We start from the raw sequence: 12,972 nt of genomic DNA on the forward strand, positions 1-12,972 counted from the left end.
TGGAGAGTGTGCTTCCTTCCGTTCCGTGCCCTCTGCCTGGCCCCTGCCCTGGGGGTCAGTCACCGCAGCGAGGGCCCAGCAGCCATGTCCACTGCCCAGGCCCCGTGGACGGCATCGGCTCTCAGCAGCTGTGCCCCGCGGTTGGCACATTCAGTTAGTGGTGGATTCAAACTCCAGACCTTGTTTAACGTCGTTTCCTTCCAAAGACTGGTCTCACCTGTCAGCACAATGAGCTTATAATAAGGCTTTGCACATATCTTTTAAAACTGCTCTTCATGGGGCGCCTAGGTGGCTCAGTCGTTAAGCGTCTGCCTTCGGCTCAGGTCATGATCCCGGGGTCCTGGGATCGAGTCCCGCATCGGGCTCCCTGCTCCGCGGGAAACCTGCTTCTCCCTCTCCCACTCCCCCTGCTTGTGTTCCCTCTCTCGCTGTCTCTCTCTGTCAAATAAAATCTTTAAAAAAAAAAAACAAAACTGCTCTTCATTTTGGACCAACTTTATGGCTTATTTTGAGGTAGTAGCTGAATTTTTTTCTGCTCAGTTAACTTTGTCTTATTAAACAAAATGGAGAGTATAATGTTGGAAACAAACATGCCTTTTTTACTTTTAAGTATCCTCGTACTGATCTTCCGTTTGAATCTGGGTTGAGCTGGATAAAGTTCTTGGCTTACAGCCCGGTGCTCATACTGACCTTGTTCTGGTCTGTGGTGATCCTCACACTTAATAGAGCCACCAAGTGTCCTGTAGAAACTATAGTTGATGCTTCCTCTAGTCCGGATGGGTTCCTGATTTCTGATGACAATAACTTGAAAAAAATAAACTACTGACCCTGTTTTGGGGTAATGAGATCACTTAAGGAATGAATGTTGTTTATTATAACTTTCATTTTTTAATGTACAGATGTAGTATGTCTGAGCACTGAAGGTTACAATTCATTTTTCTTTCAATGGCTTAAAATCACTTATGGGGCAACAAGTACTTCCTAAGTGTATTTAACCCTTTCCTTCCCACGTGTCTAGTGTGGCCTTACCACAACTTATTTGTTCATTAAATGTGCAATATTCACTTCCTATTCATTGTTCAGCATTTTACAGGCTTGTACAAAGGATGAGTTTTTATGTAATGATGATAAGCAGGGAGAAATGAGAATTGGTTTAAGTAAAATTCTGCAAATAAACCAGATTCAAATTTCACTTACATGTGGTGGACAGGTCTCATTTTTTGGCAAGTTGGTTGGCAGGTCTTGTCATCCAGAAATCACACTAAGAAAAAGGTGAAATTAGAAAGCTCATAGTGGGTAGAATCTATATATTGTGACAAGTCACCACACCGCACACAAGGCCTCAAAGAGAATTTAATGTTTGGGGGCTTAAGGCCCGGCGTAGACAGGAGGCCCCCTGGTGATCCCAGAGAGTTCAGGAGAGTCCTTGGAGTCTGATGTGGTTGTGACCTGAGGAGGAGGAGGGATCGGAAGCTGCAGGAAGCCTCCACCGCCAGAGTTGGTGGGCGGGGGTGGGGCACCTCGGAACCTGAGCTTGCTCTTACTATTCGTTTTCATTAACATTTGTAAGACACATCTTGAATGGGCCAAAGTATGGTGGGAGGGTCTGCACTTTTGGGAGTAACATCAGTTTGGAATTTCACCCAGGGACAGGGCCCCTTCCACCCCTGTCTGGGTTTGGCTTCCTTTTCCAGATAGAACCACAGGATTAAGGGATTGGAAAGTGGCTTAGAGGCCAGCTGCGCCACCTCCTTGTAGTGTAGGAATCCGGTTACCTGTCTCTGGATGAGTGGGCTTTCTTGCTGGGCCGGAAGTGGTCCCTGGCACCGTGGGGCAACCCAGAATAGAGAAGGTCTTCATCTTCCTCTGAAAACTCCTCCTCTTCTGAAGACAGTCCTCTTCCCTCTTGGTCTTCTTTGTTAGCCAAACCCTTGTAGGAAACAGCCCTGCATTCCCTGGTCTGTTGGTCAGAGTGACCAACATGGCCTCTCACCTGGACGCCATATTTTAATATCGCCTAAATTTGTGGCTTAGACCAGATTTACCCTGGACTCTCTCAGCCTTCCCAGGCTGACCTGCTCCCTGCCTTGTCCTTCTTAATCAACCTTCCTTAAGGCCCCTCTGCCTACCTTCCCTTTCCCTTCCCCCTCCTTCCCACTCTTAGCCTCCCCCACCCCTCCTCCTCCTTTGGTGGAGGTATGGAGGTGAGTGTCTGGGCAATCTTCTGCTCTGGGGACCCTTTGAGGTCACTTGCACACAGGACTTGGAAGTGACTGTGGAAGACAAAGGTCTGGGGGCCCAAACCCAGGGAAACCCAGAGAGTTCCAATCCCAAGTAATTCTATATCCTTATACTGGCAGATCATGTTTTTCTCCCTTTAGTTCATAAAACAGGACACAGAGGAAGGGCACAGGAGAGGAGGAAAGCCTGGGAAAGAGGAGGCAGCACATGGATGTGGAAGGAGCTGGGACGGGGCCACTTCCCTCCCAGAGATTTTCCCTTCATTGTAAATGAGGATAATTGCAGCCTTTCTTGTCCCCTGGGTTTATAGCGAGAACTCCCTGAGGTCACAGAGGTGGAGGCACTCAGGAAATGTGAGGGGCTGTTGTTGGGGGCGGGGGACCAGTATCACTGACCTAAGTGGCCAGGGCTGGTGGTAGGACAAAGCCTGGGACCCCTGACTCTGGGTCTCTAAGGTCCCACTGGCCTGAAGCCCTGTGAGCAGTGGGGCCCCCCGTCTCTCCCGTCCAGGCTAGCAAGGGGGCTGCATGTGAAAACTCAGCCCCACTGTGGGTCACTTCCGTCCCCAGGCAGGGCCTACCTTCAGTGTAAATTATCTCACGGAGACACATCTTGATATAAAAGGTTAGCTCCTCAAGGGCAGGGAAAGTGTGTTGGGCTCTTGGTGGATCTGGGTGGGTACCCAAGGCCATTGTCATCTCTTCCTCCCGCTGCCCATCCCTGGGGGCAGTTGGTGGGAGGCAGGGGAGGGCAGTCTCCGGGCTGTCAGAAGCCCCTCTTGGGACTAACGGGCTCACGTTCCCAGAGCACTGTACGGAGGAAGGGAAGGCTCTAGCTGTGTGCCCTGGGCCACACTGGGGAGTCCGGTCTTGAAAACGCTCAGTCTCCTGGGTCTCTTCTCTCCGCGGCTTCTTCGGGGCCGGGGACCACGTGCTGACTGCGCCTGTCGCCCGTGGCTCTGGTCCTTGCTTGCCATGACAGAGCCCCTGTGCTCTTAGATGGTCTGGTTGGGGAGGACGGTGGCTCTGCTCCGCGGAGACCTCCCAGTAGCAGCTCCAGGCTCCCAGGGGTCTGGTGATGGCCAAGTGCACCCCCCACCACCACCCTCCCCTTCTGCTCCTAGAGCAGCTGCGTTCTCTGGAGACCAAGCAGGAGGCCACCTGTGCCCTGTGAGCAAATTGGTAGAGGGAGTGCCAGAGGGAGCCTCTGCTGTCCCTCCTCAGGGTGCTCCCACGGCCCATCACCACGTGTGAAACCACTCCATCAGAGGCGCATTTCTTTGAGGAATGCCGCTTCTGCAGTTTCTGGAAGACCTACTTCGCACTGCACACACCACAGGAAGGAACACTGGCTGGTTAGCTCGCTCCCTTGTAAGTTGGGCCAGAGCCAGAGGCATTCTCAGACTCTAGCTTGCTTAAGAATTGCCTGGAGTCAACTGGACCCTGGCTAGAGACAACAAGCTAAAAAAACCGTTTTGAGAACTGGGTAAATACAAATGTGGGCTGTAAGATGGTATTGTTCAATTATTGTTAATTTTCTCCAATGTGCTAATGGCATTGAAATTATGGGGGCGCATGCTCTTGTTCTCCGGAGATGCAGCTGACGTATTTAGAGGTGAAGTACTGTGGTGTCTTGAATGGTTTACTCTTGAATAGTTCAGCCAAACACACATGTGCGTGCATGCTTGCACACACACGTGCATGGGCACATTAGGAAATACAGCAAATATGGCAAAATGGTAGTACTGTTGAATGTGGGTGGTGGGTATGTGGATGATCATCTTTTCCAGCTTTGTGTGTGTGTGTGTGTGTGTGTGTGCATGTTGGAAAATGATCACAATACAAAGTTACGGGCAAAATCACGTGAGCATTTGTTTAAGATTCCAGTGCCCACCCTCAGAGCCCACTTTTAGGAGGCCCAGGTGGCACTCAGAATGGGGATGTGAGCAAGCTCCCCAGGTGCTCCTGACACAGGTGACCCTCAGAAACCACTGCAGCAACACTGCTCTGAGAGCCCAGGGTGTCCAGGTGGAAAGCGCAGCCCAAGCGCGTGGGGTGTGTGGGGCAGGTGCAGCGCCAGGCCGGGGAAAGCATCCCGCTGGGCAGTACGGGGAGTCAGCACCATGCTGGGCCGCTTGGGTGCCCGGCTCCCTTCTGCTTCTCGGCCCTGTTGGGGGCAGCACTGGCCACCGCGTGGGAGGCTCCTCTCGCTGCAGCCCCAGCTCCAGCCGCCGTGCCTCTCTCTGTGCTCACATCCCAGCAACTTTCAGCTGCTTCAACATCATGCTGTGTCCGACCTCCTGGCCTTTGCCCAGACTGTCCTTTCTGCTTAGAATCACCTTTGTTCTTAACCTTCCAATTTCCATCCTTCCCCATCACACATACCATCTCCATGTCCCCTCCTCCAGGAAGCCTTCCCAAGACTGGGTCAGTGATCCCTTCTGTGTGCTCCCACAGCACCTTCAGCATTTTCCACTTACTGGTCTGTGGCTCGCTAACGTGAGAAATCCTGGAGTCTTACTGTGGAGCCCTCAGGGCTGTGCCCCGGGCTTCGGGGTTTCCTCACTCCAAGTGGTGGCAGGTTTCACTGCCCAGCCCCTTGAGGGTTAGTGGGGCAGGTGGCTAGTCCTGCTCTCAAGTGGGAGACCCTCTAGTGCTTTCTTTTTATCTCCAACCCAACAATCCACAGCGAGAGATGCTGGATCCGTGGGAGCCCGGGACCCCGCCAGTCCATGATGGGCACGTACCTTCGGTAAGAAGAAACCCTGTTTTCAGCCACTGTGATTTGGGGGTTTGTCGGTTAGCACAGCACAACCGAGCCCAGACTGACTGATAGACACCCCTTACTCATTTCCGTACACACGCCTGGCCCAATTCCTCGCACAAAACGGACCCTTAAGAAGTAATTGCTGTCACAGTTTTTCTTGGCTGCAAAACAGGCCTCAAAGTCCATGCAGATGTTTCAAGACACACCACCCGTGTCCCTGGCTTCTTCGTTGGTGATATAGGACCCTCCATGCAGATGCCCACGGTATCCTCGTACAAGGAGGTGCAAATGCTGACGCATTTTTGGCAGTTCAAACAGCCTCCTGGATGGATCCCCAGTTAACCATGGGCTGCTGACACCCACAGGCCCTGGCGAAGGCTCTGGTGAGCAAGGGCACCTCGCCACCCACTGCCCTGCTTATTAACTTGTGAAGATCCCTCCACTTCAGGCCACCTCCCCAGAAGAGCATGAGCCAGGGCCCCTCCCCACTCTGGGTTACCAGCCTAGCTTTGGGAAAAGCTCTGAGGGAAAGTCCCCATCGCCTCTTCAGTCCCCTAGCTCTGTGACCCTTTCCTCTTGCCAGCTTGCCTGGCTCTCAAGCACACCTGCTCCCCCCCTCTCCTGACCCCAGGGACTGCGGGAGCTAAAATGCACACGCTCGCACTGACGTGTGAATGTGGAAGGCAGCACTCCACAAAGTCAGCCTGAGAGGCCTAGGGCAAATGCCGTGAAATTGCTGGTGCTTTTGGACCTCACACGTCCGGGGAGGGTGCGGGTCATAGGGAGAGGTCGCTGCTGCAGCTGCCTTATCCATGGGACCCTGCAGCCCAGACTGGCCCCTAGCCTCTCAGCGTTGGGTCCTTGAGGGCAGTGGATCCCAGATGCAGGAGACGATGGGTTCCCAGGGGGTCCCAGCTCAAGGAGCGCAGAGCAGCCGATGGGATAAGAGGTGGGCAGAGGGTGGGGGGCAGTCACAGAGGAGACCCCGGGAGGCAGGGGGACCAGGCTTCTCCTCACCGCTGAGTGGATGTTCCTGGGACCACAGGTTTACGCAGCCCCAGCCTCAGAAGCCCCGGCCCTGTCTGTTCTACTATGACGTTCTGTGTAGGAAAGGGCGAGAGTTTGTCCTTGAGTTTCATGCTGGAGCTTGCACGCATGTGTGCGTGCACACACACACACACACACTCAAAATGCTGGTCCCATTGACATAAATATCCCGGGGGCTCTGGGACAGACATCCTTGTAGGAGACCACTGAGCCTCTGTGAGCGGGATCTTGACACCCTTTGTGGGAGGTCGCCCAGCCAGGGGCTGCCCACGTGGCTGGGAGCCAGGAAGGGCTGTCCCAGCCAAGCTTGGCCTTGGCCTCTGCTCTTCATGGGGTACAAGTGGATACCAGTGGCCAAGGGGCTCCTCATGGTACACATGTGGCCGCTGGTGGGTCCCGAGGGCTCATCTGGCTCAAATTCTCATAGTTGGACTCCTGAGCCTGGGGCCTGTGGACAGGAGAAAGTGCGTTGACCACCCAATACATAAGTGGGGGCGCCGCCAATTGCCCACACCATGCCCCAGCCACAGGCAGGAAGGAGAGTCGAAATGGGTGCCCGGCCTAGACCCAGCAGAGCGTGGGGACTAACTAAGGTTGGAGAAAGGAGAGCGGGCGGCAGCGTCTGCGGAGTAGGGAGGAGGCTACCATGGAGGACGGCCTCCCAGACCCCAGAGGCACTATGTTCTGGAAGGGATCTCGTCGGTGGCATCAACACCGTCTTGTGCCTGGTGCCCCCCACACTGATCTCCCCAGGCGTGGCCCCCTGAGCTCTAGCTGCTCTCCTGACTTCTCCCGCGGGCATCTCAGACCTACGTGTGGGCGCTTGCACCCCCTCCTCCCTGTCGTCTTCATCTCAGTCAGTGGCACCCAGGCTTACAGCGCCGAAGCTGGGCACCCTGGCTGCCTCGCTCGCTCGTGCTGCCCACCCGGCCCCCTGGTCGGCCCTGCCTTCCGTCTGCCCGCCTCTCCACCTCCGCCCTGCCGCCTCCTCGGAAGGCTCCTGGCCCCCAGCCTTGTTCGGGTGGGGCCCCCGGGTGCTTCCCATCAGCACTCAGTGACTTCCCATCGGCCCCTTCCCGGTCTCCCCTGAGCCTGCGACGGGCCCAGCGGCCGCCTCCCTCCCCGGGGCTCTGCTGCGTGGCCCTGTCCATTTCCTTCACAGCTCGTACTTCAGAATCGAAGCTGATCTTGTTCACGTGTTTATCAAATTCTCCACATTAAAACGTGAGTTTTCTGACGTTGGGGCATGTCGCTGTAGCGTCAGCACCCGGCACGCTGTCTACACAGCAAGTACGCAGTGTCTACCTGACCCCTCGGCTCTCTGACCTAGGTGACTCGGTGTGCTAGTCAGCGGAGCAGAGGGACACTGCACGGGTTTTCAAGGACGTGGGGGATGGCTGGACGGGCAGCTGGAGAGAGGGGCCTGGGCTGGTAATACGGCTTCTCCCGCCCTCAGGGCACAGGCAGGGACCAAGTTATGGGAACGCCTGCGCTTGTCCAGTAGGCCCTGAAAGACTGGGTTCTGCCCCCCAACTCCCCAGCATCCCAGGCACCCCGCCCAGGGTGAGTGAACTGGATTCTTTCTTCCACGCAGACCTTCACTTGAACAGACACCGAGAGAGAAGGGGAGCTGGACTGCAGCGTGAGCACGTCCTAGCTTAAACCCTCTGAATCTCTAATGGCATTTTGTTTGAGAAGCCTTCAGCTCTGGGGCAGAATGAGCGCCCCGAGCTGGCTTTCGTGTGAGTCTGCCTATTCTAGAATGCTGGGGAGCCCAAGAGGAAACACAGGCTCTAGGAATCACATGTAGGCGCGGACATAAGACAGAAAAATGACCCTTCGGCACCAGGATACCAGGCAGGTCCGGGAGAGATGCCAGTGTGAGGCCCAGACTGTAAATGCTGGGGGAGGGGTGGGTGGGGAGAGCAGGTCAGCGCAGCCTGGTTTGGCCAAGAAGGACTTGGGAGACTGAAGAGCAGGGCTTTGGAAGGCCGTAGGGAAGGTCGAAACCCTGGTCGAGGCCCAGACCCCAGCCCTGCCCCTTTGCCTGGTCTTTCTCCTTATGCTACAAGCCCTGGGAACTCTGTGTGCCTTGGCCAGTGGGGACTTAGACTGGGGTGGGTGAAGGCAGGGTACTCACCGTGGTGGGGTGTCCTGGGCAACTGGGTGCTCTGTAGGAGGGACAGAGAGAGAGAGAGAGGCATGAATCTCTATGGTAGCCTCAGGCGACAGGCCCTGCTGTCCACCCCACCGCACTGTGGAAAGTGGTCCGAAGGGACGTGCGACAAACACTAGCTAGCCGGGCATGAAGCGGCCTTAGAGATGACCAGGAGTTAACGATGAGAAGCGTGGAGGGAGAAGCCGCCCAGCAGAAGAACCCGCCTTTCTCAGGACCGTGGCGCCCAGAACGCTTGGTGGGTCTGAAGAACCGGCAAGGAAAGACAGCAAAGCCACAGGAAAGGCAACAGCCAGGGCAACTGTGACAAATTCTGGATTTCATCCCAAGACGGTGTGAGGCGGGTGCTACTGACCTGGATGGTCCGAGAGGCTCTGGGAAGCCCCTGTCTGGCACAAGCCGATTTCCCATCCAGCTCAGCGAGAGCAATGAGGGGTGAACGGCAGGTCTGGAGGACACCCTGCTGGCCCACGCGCGCGCGCACCCTGCTAGCCCACGCGCGCGCACCCTGCTGGCCCGCGCGCGCGTACCCTGCTAGCCCACACGCGCACACCCTGCTGGCCCACACGCGCGTGCACCCTGCTGGCCCGCGCGCGCGCACCCTGCTGGTCCGCACGCGCACACCCTGCTGGCCCACACGCGCGCGCACCCTGCTGGCCCACACGCGCACCCTGCTAGTCCACATGCGCGCGCACCCTGCTAGTCCACATGCGCGCGCACCCTGCTAGCCCACACGCGCACACCCTGCTGGCCCACACGCGTGCATTTCCGCACCTGTCGCTCCCTCTGCTGGGAATACCATCAGCTCCTTGCTTCAGTTCCTGATCTAGCTGTCCCCTTACTTGTAAAGCCTTCCCTCCTGGCCTATCCGGACGTCCCACCCGGCTGAGGCATGCTACACTCTGGGCCCCTGTGGTACCTGGGCTCCAGGATAGCCCTTCTCCCTGCAGACTGCCATTATTTGCTTACTCCTCAGCACCCCATTCGAGGGCACGTCTTATTCATCTCTGTCTTCCGAGCACCTACACAGCACACAGTAGGTCCTCAAGATGCTTACTGTAACACAACGGAATGGTGCTATTTGGAAGGCCTATGTGTGGTCAGAATCCTCGGGAGGAGTCATTTATGGGGTGTGGGCGAAGGGTGGGAGTTACATTTTTTGGGTCTCTGTCTCTAGGCTCGAGGCAAGTTCCTTCACTTCTCTGTCCTCCGCTTCCTTAGTGTAAAATGGGCTCCTGCTGGTTCCCCCCTCCTGGGCTCTACGCAGGGAGAGGACAGCGAGATGAGGCACAGGTGCAGAAAGCGTGCAGGGGTGAGTCACGCCAGGCGCTCGGCCAGGCGGTCTTTCCTGGGAGAGAGCCCCCGCCCGGCCCCTCGCCCCCACCCTGGCCCGGGGTGCACCCACCTAGGCGGCGGCGGGCGGCGGCGCGGGCGGCCAGAATGCCGAGCAGCAGTAACGCCTTGAGGCCCAGCGCGCCGAGCGGGAGGGCGAGCGCCGGGGCCCCGGAGGCGCCGTGGAATCGGAACAAGTAGACGCTGGCCTCCGCGCGGCCCAGGCTGTTGGAGGCCGTGCACGTGTAGCGGCCGTCGTGGGCCAGCGCGGGCAGCTCGGCGGTCACCTGGTGGCCGTGACCCTGGCCCGGGCCCGGCACGGCGGCCGAGCCGTTGCCCAGGGCCGGGCCGGACCAGTCGAGGGCGGGCGGCGGCTCCCCCTCGGCCGTGCAGAGCGCGCGGAAGGCGTGCGCCGGCCCGGGCAGCACCGAGAGGTTGACGATCCTCGGGGCGGCTGCGGGCGGCGGCCAGGGCGTCGGGGGAGAAAGCGAACTGTGGTCAGAGCAGCGGCGGGCAAGGGGGGGACCCCTCCCAGTCCCTTTTAGTCACCAAGAGATTTGGGGGCGGGGGGCGCGGAGAGGAGGGAGTAGGCGCTCTAGCGCCATGGTGCCTGGGACCCCATGGAGATGTGGCCTTGGGCAAGTTACTCTGAAGCTCCGTGCCTCAGTTTCTTCATGCATAAAATGGGGATCATTTACCTTATGGGGTCGTTGAGAAGATTTGGCAAGTTAATACATGTGGGGTGCTTGGATTCGGGCCTGGCCCATAGCAAATGCTCACTCAACGGTCGTTACCGTTGCTGGAGCTCAGGGCTGGGGGCTGTCTGCCGGTATGATTTCAAGGGCACTTCCCACTCGCAGACAGCCTCACCAAGGTCTAGAGTTGAACGCGGGGGTCTGCGGCAGGGCGGCGCGCGGGCCCCGGGTTAGAAACTGCCATGCACTCGGAGAGGCGGCACTCGGAGAGTCAGGACGGCCTGACTCCACAGGCACATGGCAAGTTCTTGGCAGAGCCAGACTGGAACCCAGAACGGGATCCCCACAGCAGGGATGGCTAGGATTAAAAGCTCCCCAGCTAATTACAGTGCGCGGCCAGGGTTGAGAACCTCGGCTCTAGGGGCCGGGGACCCTGGTTCCCACTTCTTTAGGGGCTCCCGGGGCACCTCCCCAGGGGGCTGCGGGTGCCCTTCAGTGCACAGAGCACACATTCCATCGCAGCCTTGCCATTATTGTTCAACTCGTGTCCCTCCCCCTAGACTGAGAGCTCCTGGGGCCATTCACCAACCCCCCCCCCCAGCCCCCCCCCCCCCCCGAGCTTCATTCCGATGCCCACTCCCGGGCGCCGCTCAGCCCTTCTCGGGGCCAGCATTCTGCATTTTTACCAAGTTGCCGAGCGGCCCGCGTCCATCGCCAGGTGTGCGGCCCCCTGCCCTAGAGAAAGGCGCCGTGTATCGCCCCCCTGGGGCCGCGGCGGGCCGGGGGGAGGGGCGCCGCGCTCACCGGTCACGCGGAGCCGGACGCCGTGGCGGCTCTCGTAGCGGTCGTGGACGTCGCCGGCGAACTCCACGCGGCAGAAGTAGCGGCCGTCGTCGGCCAGGGCGAGGCGCTCGACGCGCAGCGACAGGTCGTTGCGGCGCGGGTTGCCCAGCAGCCGGAAGCGGCCGTGCAGGCTCAGCGCCGTCTGGCAGAGCTCGCTGCCCCGCGCCGCCGCGCACCGGAACACCTGCGGGCCCGCGTAGGCCTCGCCCGCGCGCCAGATGGCCGTGAGCGGCCCGTCGTAGTGGCGGTGCGGGTGCGTGAAGGTGCAGGGCAGCACGGCCGCCTCGCCCGCCGCCGCGCTCACCTCGGCCGGCACCTGCATGGACCAGCGCTGCGCCGGCGCACCTGCGGGCGGCCGGGAGCGTCAGCAGACGCTGGGGTGGGGGGACCCCTCGCCGGGGAGCCTGGAACCCGCAGGACTCAGGGAGCGCCCCGGGGGGGGGGCCGCTGGAAACCCCAGGATTTCAGGAAGCGTCTCCCTCGTGGGGGCCCAGAAACCCACCCCGTGACTTGAGAGGCATCTCCCGGGATCTTGACTCCCATGACTCTCAAGGTGCCTGGACCCTCCCTGCCTCCTTCGGGGAGGTCCCACCTCACCTACAGGCCCACTGACCCCATACTCTTTCCCAGCACCTGCGCTGCTGCAGAAGAGCCTCGGGATCCGTGGTTACCATACAGCCCCAAGCCTCCCACGACGGTGAAAATAAAAACACTTACTGTGCACCTCTGTGTTGACCAAGTTCCCGGTAGTATCTCTTTTGGTGCTCGCAAATGAACCTAGATGGAAGCAGTTATCCTTGGGTTACATGTAATAAACGGAGGCCCAGAGAAGTTGTGTAATTAGGTCAGGCCACACAGCTAGAAGGAGGCACAGGCAGATTCTGACTCAGGACTGCCTGACTCCACAGCCAGCTGTCTAGTGCACTAAAGGCATGGAAGCCTGGGGCTCATCCGAGGAGACCAACACTCCCATTTACAGAGGGGAAACAGGCCTCAGCAAGGGGTGGTAGGTTTTGAACTTAATGTGTGGAGCTGGTAGACGAGGTTCCTTTAGAATCCAGGTCAACCCAAAGGGGCGTCCCAAAGGGGCGTCCCAAAAGCCAGATGGGGAGCTGAGAGACCATGAGCGGTAGAGCTTCGTGCTGTCTTCTTGCTCTGGGCCTAGTTGCCTCACCTGCTGTGCTGGGAGCCTCTGAAGTATGGTTGAGCTCAGGTCTGGGAGCTGTGCTCGGCCTCCAGCTCCGAGATGGCGCCAGAGCCCCGCCCCTGTTGTTGCATGCCTGCCCTGCTTTGGGGAGGGGGCGAGCAGGTGGGCGGCTGGGTGTTGGAGCCCGGCCGGGGAGAATCTGGCTAGGGCTGGTGTCTCCCTGAGGAGGGAGGACAGGCTGGTAGGCCCGCGCTGCTAGAGCCCTGAATGCAGTTCACAAAAGGGATCTTTAGAGGGAATAATATAGTTGCTCTTGTATTTCCCAAGAGCTTTGTAATTTACACAGTTCTTTTATATACATCATGTCACATGACCCGCAAGACACCCTGGGGGAGTGAGGCGGGGGGGGGGGGGGGGGGGGGATATTGTTATATATCAGAAAATGGAGGCCCAGAGTCACACAGGCAGAAGATGGGAGAAACCCAGCTTTTCTGACTCCACGTCCAGTGCTCTTTACTCTTTGGGGGTAGCTGCTGCCTTGGGTAGGAATCCCCTGGGCCCACAGCTGGTGACCACCCATCCTCCAAGAACCCTATCCCGTCTACTCCGCTTCCTCACTGCTTGCTTCATGCTTTCCTTGCAGCCTAGTGGGGTGTGCTGCAGGGGTGTGCAGCAGGAGTGTGCTGCAGGGGTGTGCTGCAGGTGTGTGCTGCAGGGGTGTGCAG

At 58.4% G+C, this 12,972-nt stretch overlaps 1 protein-coding gene across 1 annotated transcript; it reads right to left on the reverse strand.

Moving 5' to 3' along the window:
- Positions 1–6,420: 6,420 nt before the first annotated feature.
- Positions 6,421–11,877, reverse strand: LOC116629056 (sialic acid-binding Ig-like lectin 15; the record flags this gene model as incomplete). The annotated part of the gene is made up of 5 exons (XM_032399342.1): positions 6,421–6,502; positions 8,195–8,225; positions 9,636–10,016; positions 11,062–11,445; positions 11,818–11,877. Coding segments are annotated over 5 exons (938 nt in total), but the record flags the coding sequence as incomplete, so codon positions are not given.
- Between the last annotated feature and the right edge of the window lie 1,095 nt (positions 11,878–12,972).

The sequence above is a fragment of the Phoca vitulina genome, unplaced genomic scaffold, assembly GCF_004348235.1.
Source record: "Phoca vitulina isolate PV1807 unplaced genomic scaffold, GSC_HSeal_1.0 scaffold224, whole genome shotgun sequence".
In the NCBI taxonomy this organism is placed as follows: Eukaryota; Metazoa; Chordata; class Mammalia; order Carnivora; family Phocidae; genus Phoca; species Phoca vitulina.